At 29.9% G+C, this 17159-nt stretch overlaps 3 protein-coding genes across 3 annotated transcripts; all 3 read left to right on the top strand.

The window, feature by feature from the left end:
- Window positions 1-2823: 2823 nt before the first annotated feature.
- Window positions 2824-5453, top strand: LOC114712787 (non-specific lipid-transfer protein-like protein At5g64080). Its single transcript, XM_028897321.1, has 3 exons — window positions 2824-3238; window positions 3945-3974; window positions 5066-5453. Exons 1-3 carry the CDS (start codon window positions 2902-2904, stop codon window positions 5275-5277), a joined length of 579 nt encoding a protein of 192 aa, XP_028753154.1. The 5' UTR covers window positions 2824-2901; the 3' UTR covers window positions 5278-5453.
- An 8269-nt stretch (window positions 5454-13722) lies between these two features.
- On the top strand, window positions 13723-14277 carry LOC114712757 (chaperone protein dnaJ 20, chloroplastic-like). The gene has a single exon (XM_028897298.1). The coding sequence runs from the start codon at window positions 13723-13725 to the stop codon at window positions 14275-14277; it is 555 nt and encodes a 184-aa protein (XP_028753131.1).
- Window positions 14278-16327: 2050 nt separating this feature from the next.
- Window positions 16328-16864, top strand: LOC114712758 (chaperone protein dnaJ 20, chloroplastic-like). The gene has a single exon (XM_028897299.1). The coding sequence runs from the start codon at window positions 16328-16330 to the stop codon at window positions 16862-16864; it is 537 nt and encodes a 178-aa protein (XP_028753132.1).
- Window positions 16865-17159: the final 295 nt, after the last annotated feature.

Raw genomic sequence — 17159 nt, forward strand, 5'->3', positions numbered from 1 at the left:
ATGAACTCAACTGTTATATGATTTTTTTTTTTAAAAAAAAGTTTACCCTTTAATTTAGTCCTACAAAAAATACACATAATTAAAGGGGGAAAACCTCATTGACGACTAAATATTGATGGAGCTGATTTTTTTTTATTTTTTGGGCTTAGTTTGGTTCCAACAGCATTTTAGCATTTGGTAAATTTTCGTATCATTGGGTCGGACTAAAGTGATATAGCCAGGACACCTCAACACAAATATATAGGATTGAAGTACAAATTTGTTCCAGAAGTCTTTATTTAGAAGTATTGAGCATTTAAAAAACATTTTGGATATAAATTTACCCTAAAAATTTGAAATCGTGACAATACTATTTTCTATCATTAAAAAACTAACATTTACAGTTAAAATAATTACGTCACTGTTAACATGATTAATAACTCAATCTTTCAGAGTTTTCACACTGATCACCTGAAACTAATCACAAGTATATCTTCAAGTTTATTTAGGTTAAATTTCTTATATTTATTATATGAATTTTTTCAATCACAAATGATCATGTATTTTATTTTTAAATATTATTATTAAACTATAAATTTATAGGGAAAATTAGTTTGGAAGTACCTATACTTTTTTCTAAATTTTAATTTGGCACCTATATTTTTTTTGTCTTCCTTAAATTTTTAATTTTGCTCTATCAACATTGTTAATCCTTGCACAAAGACTATCAATACTAACAAGAGCTAATGTTATTAAAAAAGCAAAATTGAATTATTTAAGTAGGAGAAAAAACACATAGGTACTGGATTAAAAAAAGAAAAAGAAAGAAGAAAGAAAGCATAGGTACTTTCTAATATAACTTTTCCTAAATTCACGTAAAAAAAAAAAAAAGAACACATAATCATATGTAATTGGAGAATTTGGTGTTAGTATTTTCTTTTCACATATTGTTTTAGTGTTACAATGAAATGAATATTCTAATATGGTTAGCTATGATAACACATCAAATGGGATTGAAATTGTCAAAACCATTAAAACATTGTCAATGTAACATCAAAAGTTCGATCCTAACAAACAACTTACAAATAATACTTATTTGGAACATTAAAAAAAGCTTCTTCTTCTTTTTTTTTAATTTAAATCTGCCTCGTGTATTATTGCAGGCAATATGAATAAATAGCATCGTCTATAGATTGTGATGACAACAAAAATAATTTTTAAAAAAAATACTATGCTCTTAATACTCATAGGATAAGAAGACCTAAAAAAGCCTACCTTCATTCCATTTTTCCAAAAGAAATACTCCTCCGGTTCTTAATATAGGACCCAATTGTTGAGTTAATTTTGATTCTAAATATAAGATCTATTTCTCATATTTATCGATTTTCTCTAAATTACCTCTATAGATACTTCCTCAACCATAATCAAGTAAAAGAAGGAGAGAATGTATTAAAAAAGATAATTATAGTATTTGAGGAAAAATATGTCATATTTCTTATAATTAAATAACTTACTTAACTTTCTTAATCCAATCAAATTAGTTAAATAAGTCTTATATTAAGAATCGGAGGAGTAATATAGTAATACCTGGCTATAAAAGTCATAAATGTGGATGGAAGATCACATATCACTTTTGGGCATCTATAAAGGACGGTTATCAATTGAAGAATTAGTCTTCCAATCTTATATACGTTTGAACTTTTGAATTAACTAAAATATTTATCAAAAGAGACAATAGAGAATAAAGGATTAGATCCCACTTTGTATGGTTTATCTTTTTTTTTTTTTTGAAGGAATATTAAACATCTTTTAGCTGAGAAAAACTTTAAAATAGGTTTTTTTTTTTTAGAATTTTAGTTCCAAACTCTTTTGGACCCAAAAAAAGTAATTATAATAATTTTTTTACTATTTAGTTCTGCCTTAAAATATTTTTCACTGAAGTGTATTTGAGAAAAAAAAAAGGATAATATCAGGCAGTACCGCAATTTCAAACATTTCAGTTCATGAGTGATTAAAGAAAAAGGAGTATTATACCTTCGAAAATATTGGTATCAATATAAAATGAATAATAAAACACATAATTCATAATAAATTACCATTATTATAACACATAAAAGGTCATTAGATTCAAGTTTCCATACTTATTGAGACGTAAATTATATTTAAATGAATTAATTAATTTTTTAAATTTAAAAACATCCATATCATTCTCTTAGGTTCACAGGATGAGAACACAATTTTGCAGAATTACTCTCCCACAATTTTAAATTTAGTATTTATATCTTTTTGCTTCTTAATTAAATTTTAATGGAATTTTTTAATTTTATTTTGTTAGTACCGTTAACTTTTATACATAATTTAAAAGTGTTAGCAGAGCAAAATTATAAAGACGAACGATACTAACTAAGAAGAATTAAATAATTTAATTAAGACAGAAAAATACAAAAATTAAAAATTAAAAATTAAAAATTAAAAATCAAGTAAAACTAGTTCCGGCGAAATTGTTTTCTTTTTAGAGGATTAATAATAATAATTGAGCGTGATATTTTTAAAGTCATTAAAACGAAACAGTTTAATTTTAAAATAAATTAAACTAGTCACCTTGTATTTCGATGCTCCTAACTGAATTTCTTTTTATTTTATTTATCTTTTCTCTTATTTTCTTTTTTGATAATTAATATTTCATAAAATTATTATTATCATATCGTCATGATCTAATTAAAAAGGAAAAAAAAAAGAAATAAAAATCTGGATGGTTGCCACCTTTTCATATTCAAACCCATGATTCGCCCACTTCCCTATTTAACAGCCTCCCATTCCCACATTTTCTCACACCTTTTCACTCCATTTCCTTTCTGACGCCTCTTTCTTCTTCCTCTCTTCTCGCCCATTGATTCACTTCCTTCTTCTCCACAACTAACAATGGCGTTATCGAAAGTTTCTTTGATTCTCTGCGTTCTCGCTATCTTTGCGGTTTCTTCCGATTCCGCTAGCGATGCTCAGGCGCCGTCAGTGGATTGTTCAAACCTCGTCTTAACCATGGCCGATTGTCTTTCCTTCGTCTCCAATGGAAGCACCGTCAACAAGCCAGAGGGAAATTGCTGCTCCGGCTTGAAGACTGTGCTTAAGACCGACGCTGGTTGCCTCTGTGAGGCCTTCAGAAGCAGTGCTCAGTTGGGCGTTGTGTTGAATGTTACCAAGGCCGTTACTCTTCCTGCTGCTTGCAAAGTCTCTGCTCCTTCCGCTGCTAACTGTGCATGTAAACAATTCTTCTTTTCTTCTGCTTAATCATGCTCTGTTTTTTTTTTTTTTTGGCGTCCCTGATTTTGTTTCTTTGCTTTCTGATCTTGTGATAATGACACAGAAAAATGTGATTCATCTTTGCATATTCTTTTTACTTCAAATGGGGAATAATCCGGATTGGGGAAACTATCCTTGTGTTTACAGTGTTTTAGTACTGTTTTTCTTTTGAAAGAAGCTTTTCGATTTTTTGCGTATCGGAGAAAGGCCTTTGGCTGTTCTGCTTTTAATTTGACCGTTTGAACGCATTGATCTGGATTTCTAACCCCTTTCCTCTAAAGTTGACATCGATGATAAACACTGTACAACAAAATATGCATTGCTCAGACTGCGATCCTAAAATTCCCTGTAGAAAGCAGAGAAACAACAAACCTCATCTGGGACCCGCGTTGAAGCGCAATTAGTGGATTTTCTTGACGCCGATCAAGTAGTTTGTTTTTTTGACCTTGAAAGCCGATCAAGTAGTGAGACTATGAAACCTTAGTGAATAAAATATTACAGGGTTAGATTTAATTATTGAACTTGAGCCAGCTATATTTTTTTCTAGATGTTGGTGTTTCATGTCATGGCCCCACTTGATTTAATTTCTGTGATTTTGATCTGGTGTTTTCTACATTTCTAGATTCATACAAGATCTAAATTGCTGTTTTTCCCCTTTTGTGCAGTGTCTGAAACTCCTGCCGCTGCACCAGGTGGTAAGTTTCTCAAGTCTTAACATAGAACATGCTGTTTTCCCCCAGTTTTAGATTAGTCCCAGATAATGATAAACTCATTTGAGATTTTCTGGATTTTCGTCTTCAATTGCCTTCCATATTCTGAATAAATTCCATTGAAAAATAGTTAATGATTTAATCATTATATATTTTATACATACTTGTGTATGTATTTGGTGGCCCTCGGAGTTGATATGCTCAACAGATAATCCAAAATTCTAATGCTTGCGTCTACCTAATCCAAGTGGGTCCATAAGTAAATGTAGGTGATTAGACTCTATCTTTCTTTGCATATGAAGAAGCATTTCATTTTCCATACAGCACATATCATCTCACTTTACAATATCTTCAATTTCTTTGTTAATTAATAACAAAATGCAACTAGCATGATTAAGGAACAGTCAAATCAACAGCATTCATGCCCTTCATTTCTCCCAAATAATTAATTGACATGCTCCCCACAACGTTGTCCCTTTCCCTCTTGGTGGGGATATTTACAGCTATCAATGCCATAATTTAATGTAAAGTTTGAAACATCTTTGACCATACATTTAAAAGTTTCCCAAAAAGTACTCCAAATTCACTGAATCAATCATTAGAGTGCATGTTAGCAAATTTGCAATTTTTTATGAGTGATACTTTCATACATATCTTATTTACTAATTTGGCTTATCTTTTATATATTGTCTATTTAAGAATCTCTATTCTGATTCTCAATTCAAGATTTCTATTTTCTTCAATTATAAGAATGACATCGAATGTACCCAGAGAGAATTAAGGGAAAAAGATAAGTGGCCCCGGCACATACTACCCTTCTATCACTCACAGCTATTACAGAGGAATCAGAAAGATGGATGTAAATTGTAAAGTGAAAAAGTCACTTTAATCCATAGTCATTTCTTTCCTCTAATGTTTCCCTCTCTGAATATATGATTTCATAACTGTGAAAAGATCTATGATCACTCACAGTTTACAAAGATGGATATGAACTGTAAAGAGAAAATGTGACTTTCATCTGTTTTCTCTTTTTAAAGATTTAGGGCATGTTTGTGTTAATGATTTGTGTGATTCAGGAGGCCTGACATCTCCGGTATCATCTCCACCATCTGGTACGAGTGGTGGAGAAGCACCTGAAGCATCTGGATCTGGTGGGGAGACAGCAAATGAGATATCTCCAGCACCATCACCATCCCCAGGCAACACTTCTGCGGCATCTTCTCTGTTTCATCCATCTTTGCTTCTTGCTGCTTCATCATGTGTAGCCATTTTCTCTGCCTTCTTCTGAGCTCCCTTCTTACTTTGAGAGACTAGAGAGAGATTATATATTTTGGTTGCCTTTCTTTCTTTCTTTTTTGAATTCATTTTCCATTTTGGAGAAGATCTTATCATTTATAACTTCCGTGTGTTGTGACTTTTTAGCATTAGATTAAAATTCATTCTCAGAGAGACTTGGACTTCCTATTTTGGCGTTTTACCGTCACCATCACCATCATCAAAACTTTCACGAACAAGTAATGATAACAACAACTACTATTATATCTTAACATGTATATATTATCTTATGTGCCTATGTATTTCTAAACTAATTTAGTTATTGACAAATATATATAATTTACGAAGATGATATTATATTTTTTATAGTTAGTTAATTTATTTAATCTAATTAAATTAGTTTAGTAACTCATATATATATATATATATTAAACACAGGAGAGGGTATAATGATTTAAAAGGTTTTAGATGGTTGTGCTTATTTTTTTAATAGTTGAAGGACCAATCGAACCTAAACAGGACATCTGAGATCATGAAAGCGAGGCAACAATTATAATTATTGAGATGTTATAGAACACCAATACTGAAATTTCTCCGACTATGAGATGTGAACCCCAACAAGGAAAAACACACAAAAGATTGGGTGTGTTCTGGGACCACCAGTCCCTCCCCACGCCATCATTGCCCACCGCTTAGGCTGAGTCAAAAAGTGTACAGAGTTTGTTTGGATTTACATTCGTAAAAGTAGTTTTCATCCCCACTGATTTTGGCAAATTAAAATTAGGAAAAATTTCATTTAAGGACTGGATTTGAAAATTTATATTAGACAGTTCCCAAAATATTCTGAAATATCACTGTAGGATCAAGGGGTCAAATTGAAATTAAAATTAAGAGTAAAATTATAATAATACCCCTCACTTTTATTTTTTAAAAAAATAAATATTAATAGTCGTCGGAGTTCCGGCCACCAGAGGTCGGAGGTTGTGAATTCTATTATATTATTTGTAAATGGTCAAATTTTTATCATAAATTGTTGAATTTTACTTGTAAATTGTCAAATTTCACTTGTTTACTTACACTCAAACATTTATATTTTGGGTTATGAATTCTCGTGTGTTTCTTGTAAATAGCCAAATTTGAGTTGTAAATCCATAAATTTTTATTATAAATCTTGAAATTTTACTTGCTCATTTGCACTTAAGCACTTGCATTTGGGGTTGTAAATTCTATTATATTATTTGTAAATTACCAAATTTTTGTTAAAAATTGCTAAATTTTACTTGTAAACTTTCAAATTTCACTTGTTCACTTATACTTAGATACTTGTGTTTGTTTTGTTATATATATTTTTATTTGCATTGTATGATTAAATGGCTTGCTTGTCTTGGTGGTTACATCTCTTTTGGTGTGTCTAGGAGTTATGGGCTCCAACCTCCGGCGGCGGCCACCTAAGCACTGGTGGCCGGAACTCCCGTGACCATTAATATTTATTTTTAAAAAAAATAATAATGAGGGGTATTATTGTAATCTTACTCTTAATTTTAATTTCAGTTTGGTCGCTTGGTCCTATAGTGATATTTCAAAATGTTTTGGGGCTGTCTGATATAAATTCTCAACTGCGATCCTTAAATGAAATTTTCCCTTAAAATTAAGGTAAAAGTTAATAAGTCTAATGGGACTTATGGTTGACTAGATTTTTGTGAAAAAACAATTTGACAAAAGTCTATTTAAATGATACATTGAAAAGTCATTTTAAAATATTTAGAAAAGAACAAAGTCAGTTACCCATATAACTATATCACACATTATTTTGAATCTAAATTATAAATTTTTCCTTAATTATAATTTAAAATATGAAACATTTTAATTTTATGAGACATGAGATGACCATGATGATATAGTGATTTTCTAAATTTATTTTATATTTTGTATTTTATATGAGTGTTAAGGTGTATCTAACACTTCAATCTTTTTTATGGTACAGTTAGTATTCTAATTTTATTTTTTTTAAGAGCATCCAGCACCTTAATTTTATTTTTAGTGCATTCAATTCTAATCATTAAGGTGTTGAATGCAATTAAAAAAATATATCATGCTAATCACAAATATTTATATTAAAAATAATTTAAGGTTTACATTAAAACCTATAATTCAAGGTTTATATTAAACTTTGGTAAAAAAAATTATGTTGACATTTTCTGTGAGTGTAGTTAAAAATAATTGATAAGTTTGAAATCAATATATCAATATAAAAATTCTAATAAACTGCACTCTTTTCAATTCTAAATATCTCTTGAATATTTTATAATATAATGTTTTGTTTAAAACTTTTTAGTTAATCAATAAAACTTCACTAACTAAATAATTAATAACTTGTATTGGAAGTAATTTTAAGATTTTATAAGAACTACCTAATTTTAAGAAATTTTTTTAATTTACATAAAAAATTTAATTAGTCATGAAAAATTTTAAAATATGGAAAATAAGACTTTTGTTTCTCATATTATGTATACACAATGCAGAGGATTGGAGGGGGGAAAAGATTGTAACGCATAGCATTTATTATTTACATCCAGTATATTCCAAATGACAATGGCTTTAATTCCAAATTTTGAAAATTAAATTTAATAAAAAAAAATTAAGGGCAATAATAAAAGCGAAAGTGTGAAATGATTGCGAATTGTTATGTTATGTTGTGCTGTCTCTCCTTTTATGCGCATGCATCACAAATATTTCTCCCCTGCTTTCCCCATCATTTACAATCACACATTATTATTCTTTTTCTTCTTCCACTTTTTTTTTTTACGGTTTTTTTAATCTTTATATCATCTTGTACTATTTTCAATTATTTAATGCTTTAATGACAAGTCACAATGCCACTCATCATGTTTGAATAAGATTCTGGATTTAAGTTTAATATCATTTGAATGAAGTTTTAACTTACAGTTGACATGTTTCTATACGCTATATAAATCAATCCGTATATTTTATTTTATCAGGATTTTTTTCTTTTAATGAAGATTTTGGAACATAACACAACATGGGCATTGAATTGGGTTTTTGTTTCAACATGGATGCACAATGGTTTTTAACTGATTTAGTATTGATAATAATGAGTAATTTAGGTTCATATATGTGTGTGTGTGTGTGTGTGTGTGTTCAATTAATTTGAGCAAAATTGAATGTCATCTTCTGGCATATCAATGATCCCATCAAATGTGAAAAGAAGAAAGTGAGAAAAGTAGGGAAGCTTCTCAGTGTTCACATTGAAGTTGTTGAGAACCAGCAAGTTCACTGCACAATCAAATTTCAAATGCCTTATTTTAATTTTAATTTTGGCGCATGAAGTTTCTTTAAACTAGACAATTTATGCAAAACCACGATACCTTTTTTTTTCTTTTGCTATTTTTCTCCAATAATTTTATAAAACAGTGACACAAAAATATCCTCAAATATGCAATTTTAAAATAAGATTATGAAATGAGATGATTTCTCTAAAGTCTTCTTTGGCGTTAAATTTTATTACGAGATGACAATACTGACCTTATGTCCAAAAAAGAAATAGTGAGAATGGATGATTTTGAAACAAATAACCACTTTATTTTAAGAAATACTCCTTTGGTCCTATTTATAAAGCAAAGAGAGAAGTTTTTTTTGTCTTATTTATAAGTCACTTTATTAAATTTTTATCATAAATGTATTACATTGTTATTCATTTATTATGAGGTAGATAGTTTTTTTTTAAAAGGTGTATATATTAAATAAGGGTAAAGTTGAAAAGTTGCTATATTTTAATGAAGAGTTAATGCAGTTTAAGATTTTTTTTAGTTTATGTGAAATATGTTAAAAGTGCCTTATAAACAGAACCAGAAAAGTAACAGCTTTAACTACGATAACAAAAACTTAAGCAGTGACCATTAGTATTTTGAAAAGCTAGGTTTGGGTTTTAGATATTAATAGTAAATTGAAGAAACAATTTTCATTATATAAAATGATAACTAAACGATAGACAGTGACAACGTTGATGTCTCAGTAACCATGCATGGTGCAAGGAGTTTTTACCCTTTTTCTTTACAAAAGGATAATATAGTCATCTCACAATAATATAGTCCTAATATGATATTTGTAAATTTTAGAGGCATTTTTATGTTATTCTTCCCAATTCGTTTATTTATCTTTCCCGAACCGTGATTGACGCTTCCTTATAAAGCTGTATTATTCTGTAAGATGAATTTTCTTGCAATTTCTTTTTTTTTTTTTTTGGGATCTCAAGAATATCTATCGCCGTTAGTTGATTATATTCCAACTTTTTAATATAACAAATTAAAATGCTTACACATAATATTATTAAAAAAATAATATTCTTTTTAATTCTTATTATAAAGATATCTTGCATCTATGTTTTGTAATATAATATGTTTTGTCTAAAATGATTTTTCATATAATGCCTCTGATTAATTATAAATTTCTCTAACTAATTAACCAAACTTCTCTGTTGAATTTTATTAAAAAATAATTTTGAAATTGTACAAAATGACCTAAGTTTTTTAATTAGTTTTTTTTAATGTATAGTTGATTGAAACTTATGAAAAAGAGAGAGGAAAAACTACTTATGAGGACTCTGAGTGGATGTTTTGGAAATGAATCATCAAAACACCAAAGTTTATAAGAAGGTTGTGTTTTGTTTTATGCTTTATCAAGAGACAAAATTGCAACCTTATTCATGAAAATTTAAATGAAAAATGATAAAATGAATCTCTATTCAATTTATAATTAATTAATTTTGATTGTTAGTCCCATATTTGACTGAGTTTAAGTCGACTTTTATGGTTGATTCCTAATACTTTTGTTTTCCCAAAGAATAATCACACATTAGAGGCTCTTGGTTTTTGTTTGGTGTTGACGTTAACCACCCCCAAAAAACAAGTTTTGGGCCTACACTAAGCCCAGTTTAAAGATTCCCTCATGAATTGAAATTCCCCACAGTAAATAAATAAATAATTTATTTTCATCATTGTGGTGGTTTCTACCTGATTAAAGAACTTCTCTCACCCTACCTTAATATAAGATATAAATAATTAATTTACATTTACCAATTAATTTAATTATTTATAATAAATGTATATTAATTTTTTACAATATAATTTTTAATCATATGCATGGTAGCTATGAAAACTCCTTTGCCAGAATACTCTAGGGGACCAAAGTTATAAATTTGAGAGAGAAGTCTTATACTACCTCCAATCTTAAATGTAAGAGCTAGTTGACTAATTTGGGTAGATTAAGAAAATAAGTTAAGTTAGTTATTTGTTATAAATAGGTGTTGCATCTTCTAAAATATACTTACTAATCAAGTGTCTTAACTAGAATTATTATTATTAGAAGGACTACCTTGAAAAAAAATGAATAAATATGAGAGATAAAGTAGATTCTTATATTTAGGATCAAAATAAAAGTCAAATGAGATCTTATATTAAAGAGTGGAGGTAATATTAAGAACCTAAGCATATCCCTATTTAGCTTCTATACTTGGAACTAGAGGTAGGGTATATCATGACTCACTTATATAATACAGAACCATATTGTCATTAAAAACAATGACACAGTACGACATTTTAATCTAAAATCTTAATTCAAATGGTGGGTTTATAAATTCTTTAACTTATATATCTTGTTTTAAATCTAACCCTAACAGACGTGGAACCTTTATTTCTTTTTATACTACCTTCAATCCTAATTATAAAATCTCGTTTGTAGTCTACAAATAAAATCTTATAATTAGAATAAGAGGTAGTATCAGGTTCGTTTACATTTCACATTACTTTCAACCTTTTTCCTATCGGAATTAGTGAAGATGAAGCGTTTGGTGAGAATATAAAATTATGGAGAATATATGGAATATTTAAATCGGGATCGGGTTTTCTGCGGAAAAAAAATTGAAACCAAATACTACCTCCGGTCCTAATTATAAGAGCCAGTTGACTAATTTGAGAAAATTAAGAAAGTAAGTTGAATTAGTTATTTGTCCTAAATAGGTGTTGTCTTTCCTAAAATATCTTTACTAATCAAGTGTATTGACTAAAACTATAATTATTAGAAGGACTATATTGGAAAAAATTGAGTAAATATGAGAGACAAAGTGGATTGAGGTCTTATATTTAGAATCAAAATAAAAGTCAAATAGGGTCTTATATTAAGGACCGGAAGTAGTATTAAATTAAAGCATACTCTTCTAGTACTAAATGTAGGGGTTAGCTATTAGGGATTTGATTTGGCCTTCAATTATAAGACATTAATCTATTTTATCTCTTATAGTTATTATTTTTTCTGATTAGTTTATTTAACTCATAAACTGACATATAATGTTACGTTTAGATATTTTCAAGAGATTATGTCATATTCCAAATTAATTAAGATTTTACATTACGGATTAGAGGAGTATTAATTTTAGAAATATTAAAAATATTCCGTGAACCAATCTACCATAGGCGTTGAAAAGTGAGGACAAAGGAATAATCCAAATAGCAAGAACTCCATAATGTTTTATATATAATGTCCTTACTAGCAAGCACAAACGTATTATATTTAGGGCATAGCTTGTTTATTACTGCTCAAATTATAAATATAAAACTCATTTTGTAGTATAAATTACACTATAAAAAGAATCTTATATTTAGGATAAGAAGAGTATTAATTTACCACATCACTTAATTTATTAGTTATTTAGCTTAAACTAGTTGATTAGTGATGAAAACTTTTATATTCTTCAGAATTTCCCTTAAATAAGTTACAAAAGTAATAAGTATTTTCCTTCTATGAGTAGATATCTGGTTAGGGTTGCGTTTCTGTAAATGATTTGTAAATATTATTTTACACTTTATAGAAGATTTTGCATTAAGAAACTCTCTCTGTAATTGTGTATTCCAAAAATAGCAGATAACAAAAACTTTTGAAATATAATTAGATTTAAATTTTGCCTATCGAAATTCTAAATTATAATTCTCCTCCGGCTATTAATATTGGAAATACAATTCAGAGCTTTGCCTCCATATAAACATGGAGTGCGTAATAACACAATTCAGACATAAAAAAATACACCACACGGAATTGCCAACCAGATTGACCTTTTTGCATGTAATGACACAAAATACTTATTATAAATTATACATATGCATAAACATAATATAAATATATATTCTCTATAATACTAAATATAAGAGCTAATTGAAAGGTTAAGTTACTGTGATATTAAATGTAAAACCTCAATTAACTTTATCTCTCAAATTTATATTTTTTCCTTTAAATTCTTCCTAGTGATGTACATATTAAGGGGATATTTCTTCAAGAGGGTAGTGTCTAATGGAAATTATTGAAATGAATATTTTAGAAAAATTATCACACATTTTTTAATTTATAAGTAATTAATTAAACTAATTTTCTTAATTTCTGCTAATTAGTTATATAGCTCCTTTGATTTAGGATTGCAACTTGGAAGGAATATATATATATATATATATATATATAGACAAATTAAAATAAGCAAGGAAAGATAAAGATATTGCAGGATGAGGATAGATATGATTGGTCTACGGAAGGAATGAACAAACAGTAAAATAAGAAGGGAATAGCTGACCTATTTGACTGATATGGCCAATGTGTTAGTTGGTCAATATGATTTTTTATTAAGAGGCTATATAAATACATATACATTTTCTTATTGTCTGCCGGCAGATAATTTCAAATTAATTAGATTCAGAAGGCTTGATTTTTTCTATGGATGTTGGTTAAGGTAAGAACATATATTTAGTTACATACCCAATTAATCCAATTATAGTGAACTTATATATATATATATATATATGTTTGTGTATATCTTCCGCTTCTTTTGAAGCCATATGCTACCAAAATATTTGAATCTCTCTCAGTGTGTGGGAGGCCACTGGCCACTTGTGTGTGTGTGTGTGTGTGTGTGTTTGTGTGTGTGTGTGTTACAAATAATCTATTAAGCAAAGAATTAAAGGTACACAAATGCACGCCCATTTGTTGTTGTTGAAGACTAGGGTTTATGTGTTTTATCAATGTTCTTCTTATTAATTAATTAATAACTAATTTGAAGATAATTACGTTGATTGATTGTGGAAACATTCAACGTTTTATTGTGTGCACATCAACAAGAAAATGCATATCTCGATGCATACCAAGAAGAAAACGCGTATATATATAGATCAAACAAATTCAATACCCTTGGTTTGTCAACCAATAGTTATATATTTATATATTTATTCAATAATAAATTGTAGTTATTCTCTTAAAGTTCAAAGAAATATTAATTTAAGGCCCCCTAAAAAGGTGTCACTGAGAGTTGGGGTTAGGTTCCTTGACCCATTTATCGATATAAATAGGTGTAAAACACCATACCTTTGTCGTCGAGATTTGGGAGTCCAATTTCAAAGTAACAATGGAAGTTTTATCCTTCAGATCATCCCTAATTTTTCCCTATAGGCCCTCCCATGGCCTTAATCCACTCTCAAAAAATTTGCAAAGCCAAAAGCTTCATCCTTCGCATGTTTCATGCAGAGCAAGAAAGTTAGCTATTGAGGTAGAAGAAACAACTTCTGTCGATTTTTACAAGATGCTATCTCTGAATCCGAAGAGTGCAACCAAAGATGAGATAAAGAAGGCATATAGATCCATGGCACTTCAATACCACCCAGACACGTGCTTAGATCCTTTGAGGAAGGAGAAATGTACGAGGATGTTTGTACAGCTCCATGCAGCTTATGAGACATTATCAGACCCAGTGCTCCGAGAAGAGTATGATTATGAGCTTGACTTGATGACAAGCAAGAGGAATAAGAATAAGAGTGTTAATGGCGGTGATGAAAGATGGAGAAGAAGGTGGGAAGAGCAATTAGTTGAGTTGAAGAGAAGGTCTAATACAAGAATGGCTCAAAAGGAAGGATCATCATGGGGAAGTAGAATGAGGGCTCAAAACATGAAAAATCATAAATAATTAATTCGTTTATTATTATATGTATATTATTGTTTATGTATCTTGTTTTGTTTAATGATATATGATTTGTAGGACATGATTCATTTATCATTTCAAGTGTGACTTTTAACACAGTGGAATTAAATTAATTCATTCTCAGGTCGGACTATCTTTGGGCTTTGTACTTACCTGCGTCTTCTTTTTACTTGCCCAATTCAAATCCTCAACAACCCACACATTGTCATGCCTCTCAAGTTCAATTCTTTACATTTGATCTTTTAAATTTGTACTGTGGGAGTTACACTTTGTATATGATAATGTGAAGTATAAATTCCAAAAAAGAAGTTAGGAAGAATCACAATTAGGTCCCAAAAAAGAAAAATAATTACAAAACAAGTCTTCAAAGTTGTTATTATTTTCTACTCTAAAACTTATCATTATAGGTTGCTTAGGTTGTTATTGGGATTTTTTAGTAATCATTTCTCTCCTCCTTCAAAACTTATTGTAATTCTCCCAAAAAGTTATCTAGACTAAGGAGCATGGCCCTAAACTCCAACTACAAGGGCCGGACTTAAGAAAATGAATAAAATCAAGGGAACAATATGGCTTTTTGATTCAAAGTATTTAAATTTTGTCTATATAATGGTTGCACTTCTTCTCCAATAAGCTATTAGTTGAGATGTGAAACAGTCTTACTCCCATAAGAAAGAGAATACAAGTTTAAATTCTTAGAAATACACTTATAGAATAGCTTTAACTTTAGCATCTCTGGTCCGACAGAGACTAGTCTCAAATCCAAAATGATTTGAACAAACTCTGAGTTCACACATAAAAAAAAAAATTGCACTTCTTCTCCACTGCATAATAATAATCATCATCTTGGTACTTATGCAATTTAAGGCTTTAAACTCAATGGAAAGTAAAGGGTACAGCAACAATTTTTTAAAAAAAAATTGAGACAAAATTCATCCTTTAGTCTGTCAAAATTACAAAAGATATCTTCAAAACAAAACAAAAAAAAATTCAAATTGGATGGTCCTCTTTTAAGAAACGGTTGATATATATTACAAGTAAGGAAACGCACCGCATGAACTGAATCAAAATCTAGTTTAATATTAAAGCTTATTGACACATGTGCATTGACCAAAATCTGTTCGCATGCATTATGGAGAGAAAAGGAGAGAGAGACAGAGAGCTAAAAATAATCTGGGAATTAATGATGAAGGCACTGTATAAGGATATACGATTCATATAATAAGGACGAAATGAAGAAGCAATAACATGGAAGCAGCCGACCTATTTGACTGCTATAACCAATGTGCATGCATGTACGTCCATATATGTCTATGATTCTTGATCAGAAGGCTACATTTTATTATCTGAATCTGATATAACTAATTTTTTTTAACGAACTGCCGGCAGATAATTCAAATTCACATATACAGATAATATACACGAGTCGTCTTCGTCTTCTTCTGGAGCCATTTGCTACCAAAACATTTGAATATAGATAGCAGGCCATTTCTTAATTTAGCTATGAAATGTTGTCGTACGTCCTCGTCGTTGTTTGTTAAGGTTTTTTTTCATGCGTTTCAATAAAACATGTGGATGTGTCCTTAGGTTGCTGCGTGCTCTAAATGCAAAGATTGTTAGGGCTTGTCTGTTTTAACAAATTTTCTTCTTAATTAATTAACATAAGTCTGCTTTTGGAGCTAATCACATTGATGATTAGGTGTTGAAACATTCCATGTTTTATTTTGTGTACTTTCATGGTGGACAGACAGCCAATGAGAAAATATCTCGATATATACCAAGAAGAAAACGCGCGCGTGTGTGTATAAAACAATTCAAAACCCTAGTTTCGTCAACCATAATTCTTTTTTCTATTTAGGAAAATATATTATAGTTATTTGCTCAAAGTGGAAGGAAATATTAATTTAAGGTTCTCATAAATGTGTCCTTGTGACTTCGCAGTAGTTTCCTTGCCCCATTTACAGATATATAAATAGTTGTGAAATACTATACGTTTTACTAGCTCCTCCAGATTTGGTAGTCAAATATCAAAGCAAAAATGGATGTTTTATCCTTGAGTTCAGTCCTATTTCCCAATAGGTCCTCTCATGGCCTTAATCCTCTCTCAAAAAAGTCACAAAGCCAAGGGCTTAGTGTTTCATGTGGAGCTAGAAAGCTAGGTATTGAGGTTGAAGAGACAACTCCCGAAAACTTTTACAAGATACTATCTTTGAATCCTAAAACTGCAACAAAAGACGAAATAAAGAAGGCTTATAGATCGATGGCACTTCAGTACCACCCAGACATATGCCGAGACCCTTCAAGGAAGGAGAAGTGTACGAGGATTTTTGTGCAACTCCATGCAGCTTATGAGACATTATTGGATCCAGTGCTTCGAGAAGAGTATGATTATGAACTCGGCTTGATCACAAAAAAGAGTAATAACAAGAGTGTTAACGGAGGTGAAAGATGGAGAAGAAGGTGGGAAGAGCAAGTGGCTGAGTTGAAGAGAAGGTCTGATGTAAGCATGTCTCAAAAGGAAAAATCATCATGGGCTAGTAGAGTTAGGGCTCAAAACATGGAAAAACATAACTGATCATCAATTCATTGATATTATATACATGTGTAATTAAGAATGTTTCTCTTCCATGTATTTAATTTAATGTTAACTTGTTTGTGCAAATCATACATTCTTGGGGTCGACATGATTCTGATTGCACGTAAGCATATCATTAGCTGTGTTGGAATGAAAAGCATATGTGTGTTTTAAATGTTTTTAGAGGGTATTTTGTGTAACTAACAAAAATTTTGCATGTATTTGCTTGTATACTGCTACATAAATTTGCATGCATGATTGTTCACCAACAAAAACTTTGCATGTTATTCTTATT

The sequence above is a fragment of the Neltuma alba genome, unplaced genomic scaffold (genome assembly GCF_004799145.2).
Source record: "Neltuma alba isolate B1F8T4 unplaced genomic scaffold, ASM479914v2 tig00011396_pilon, whole genome shotgun sequence".
NCBI lineage: Eukaryota > Viridiplantae > Streptophyta > Magnoliopsida > Fabales > Fabaceae > Neltuma > Neltuma alba.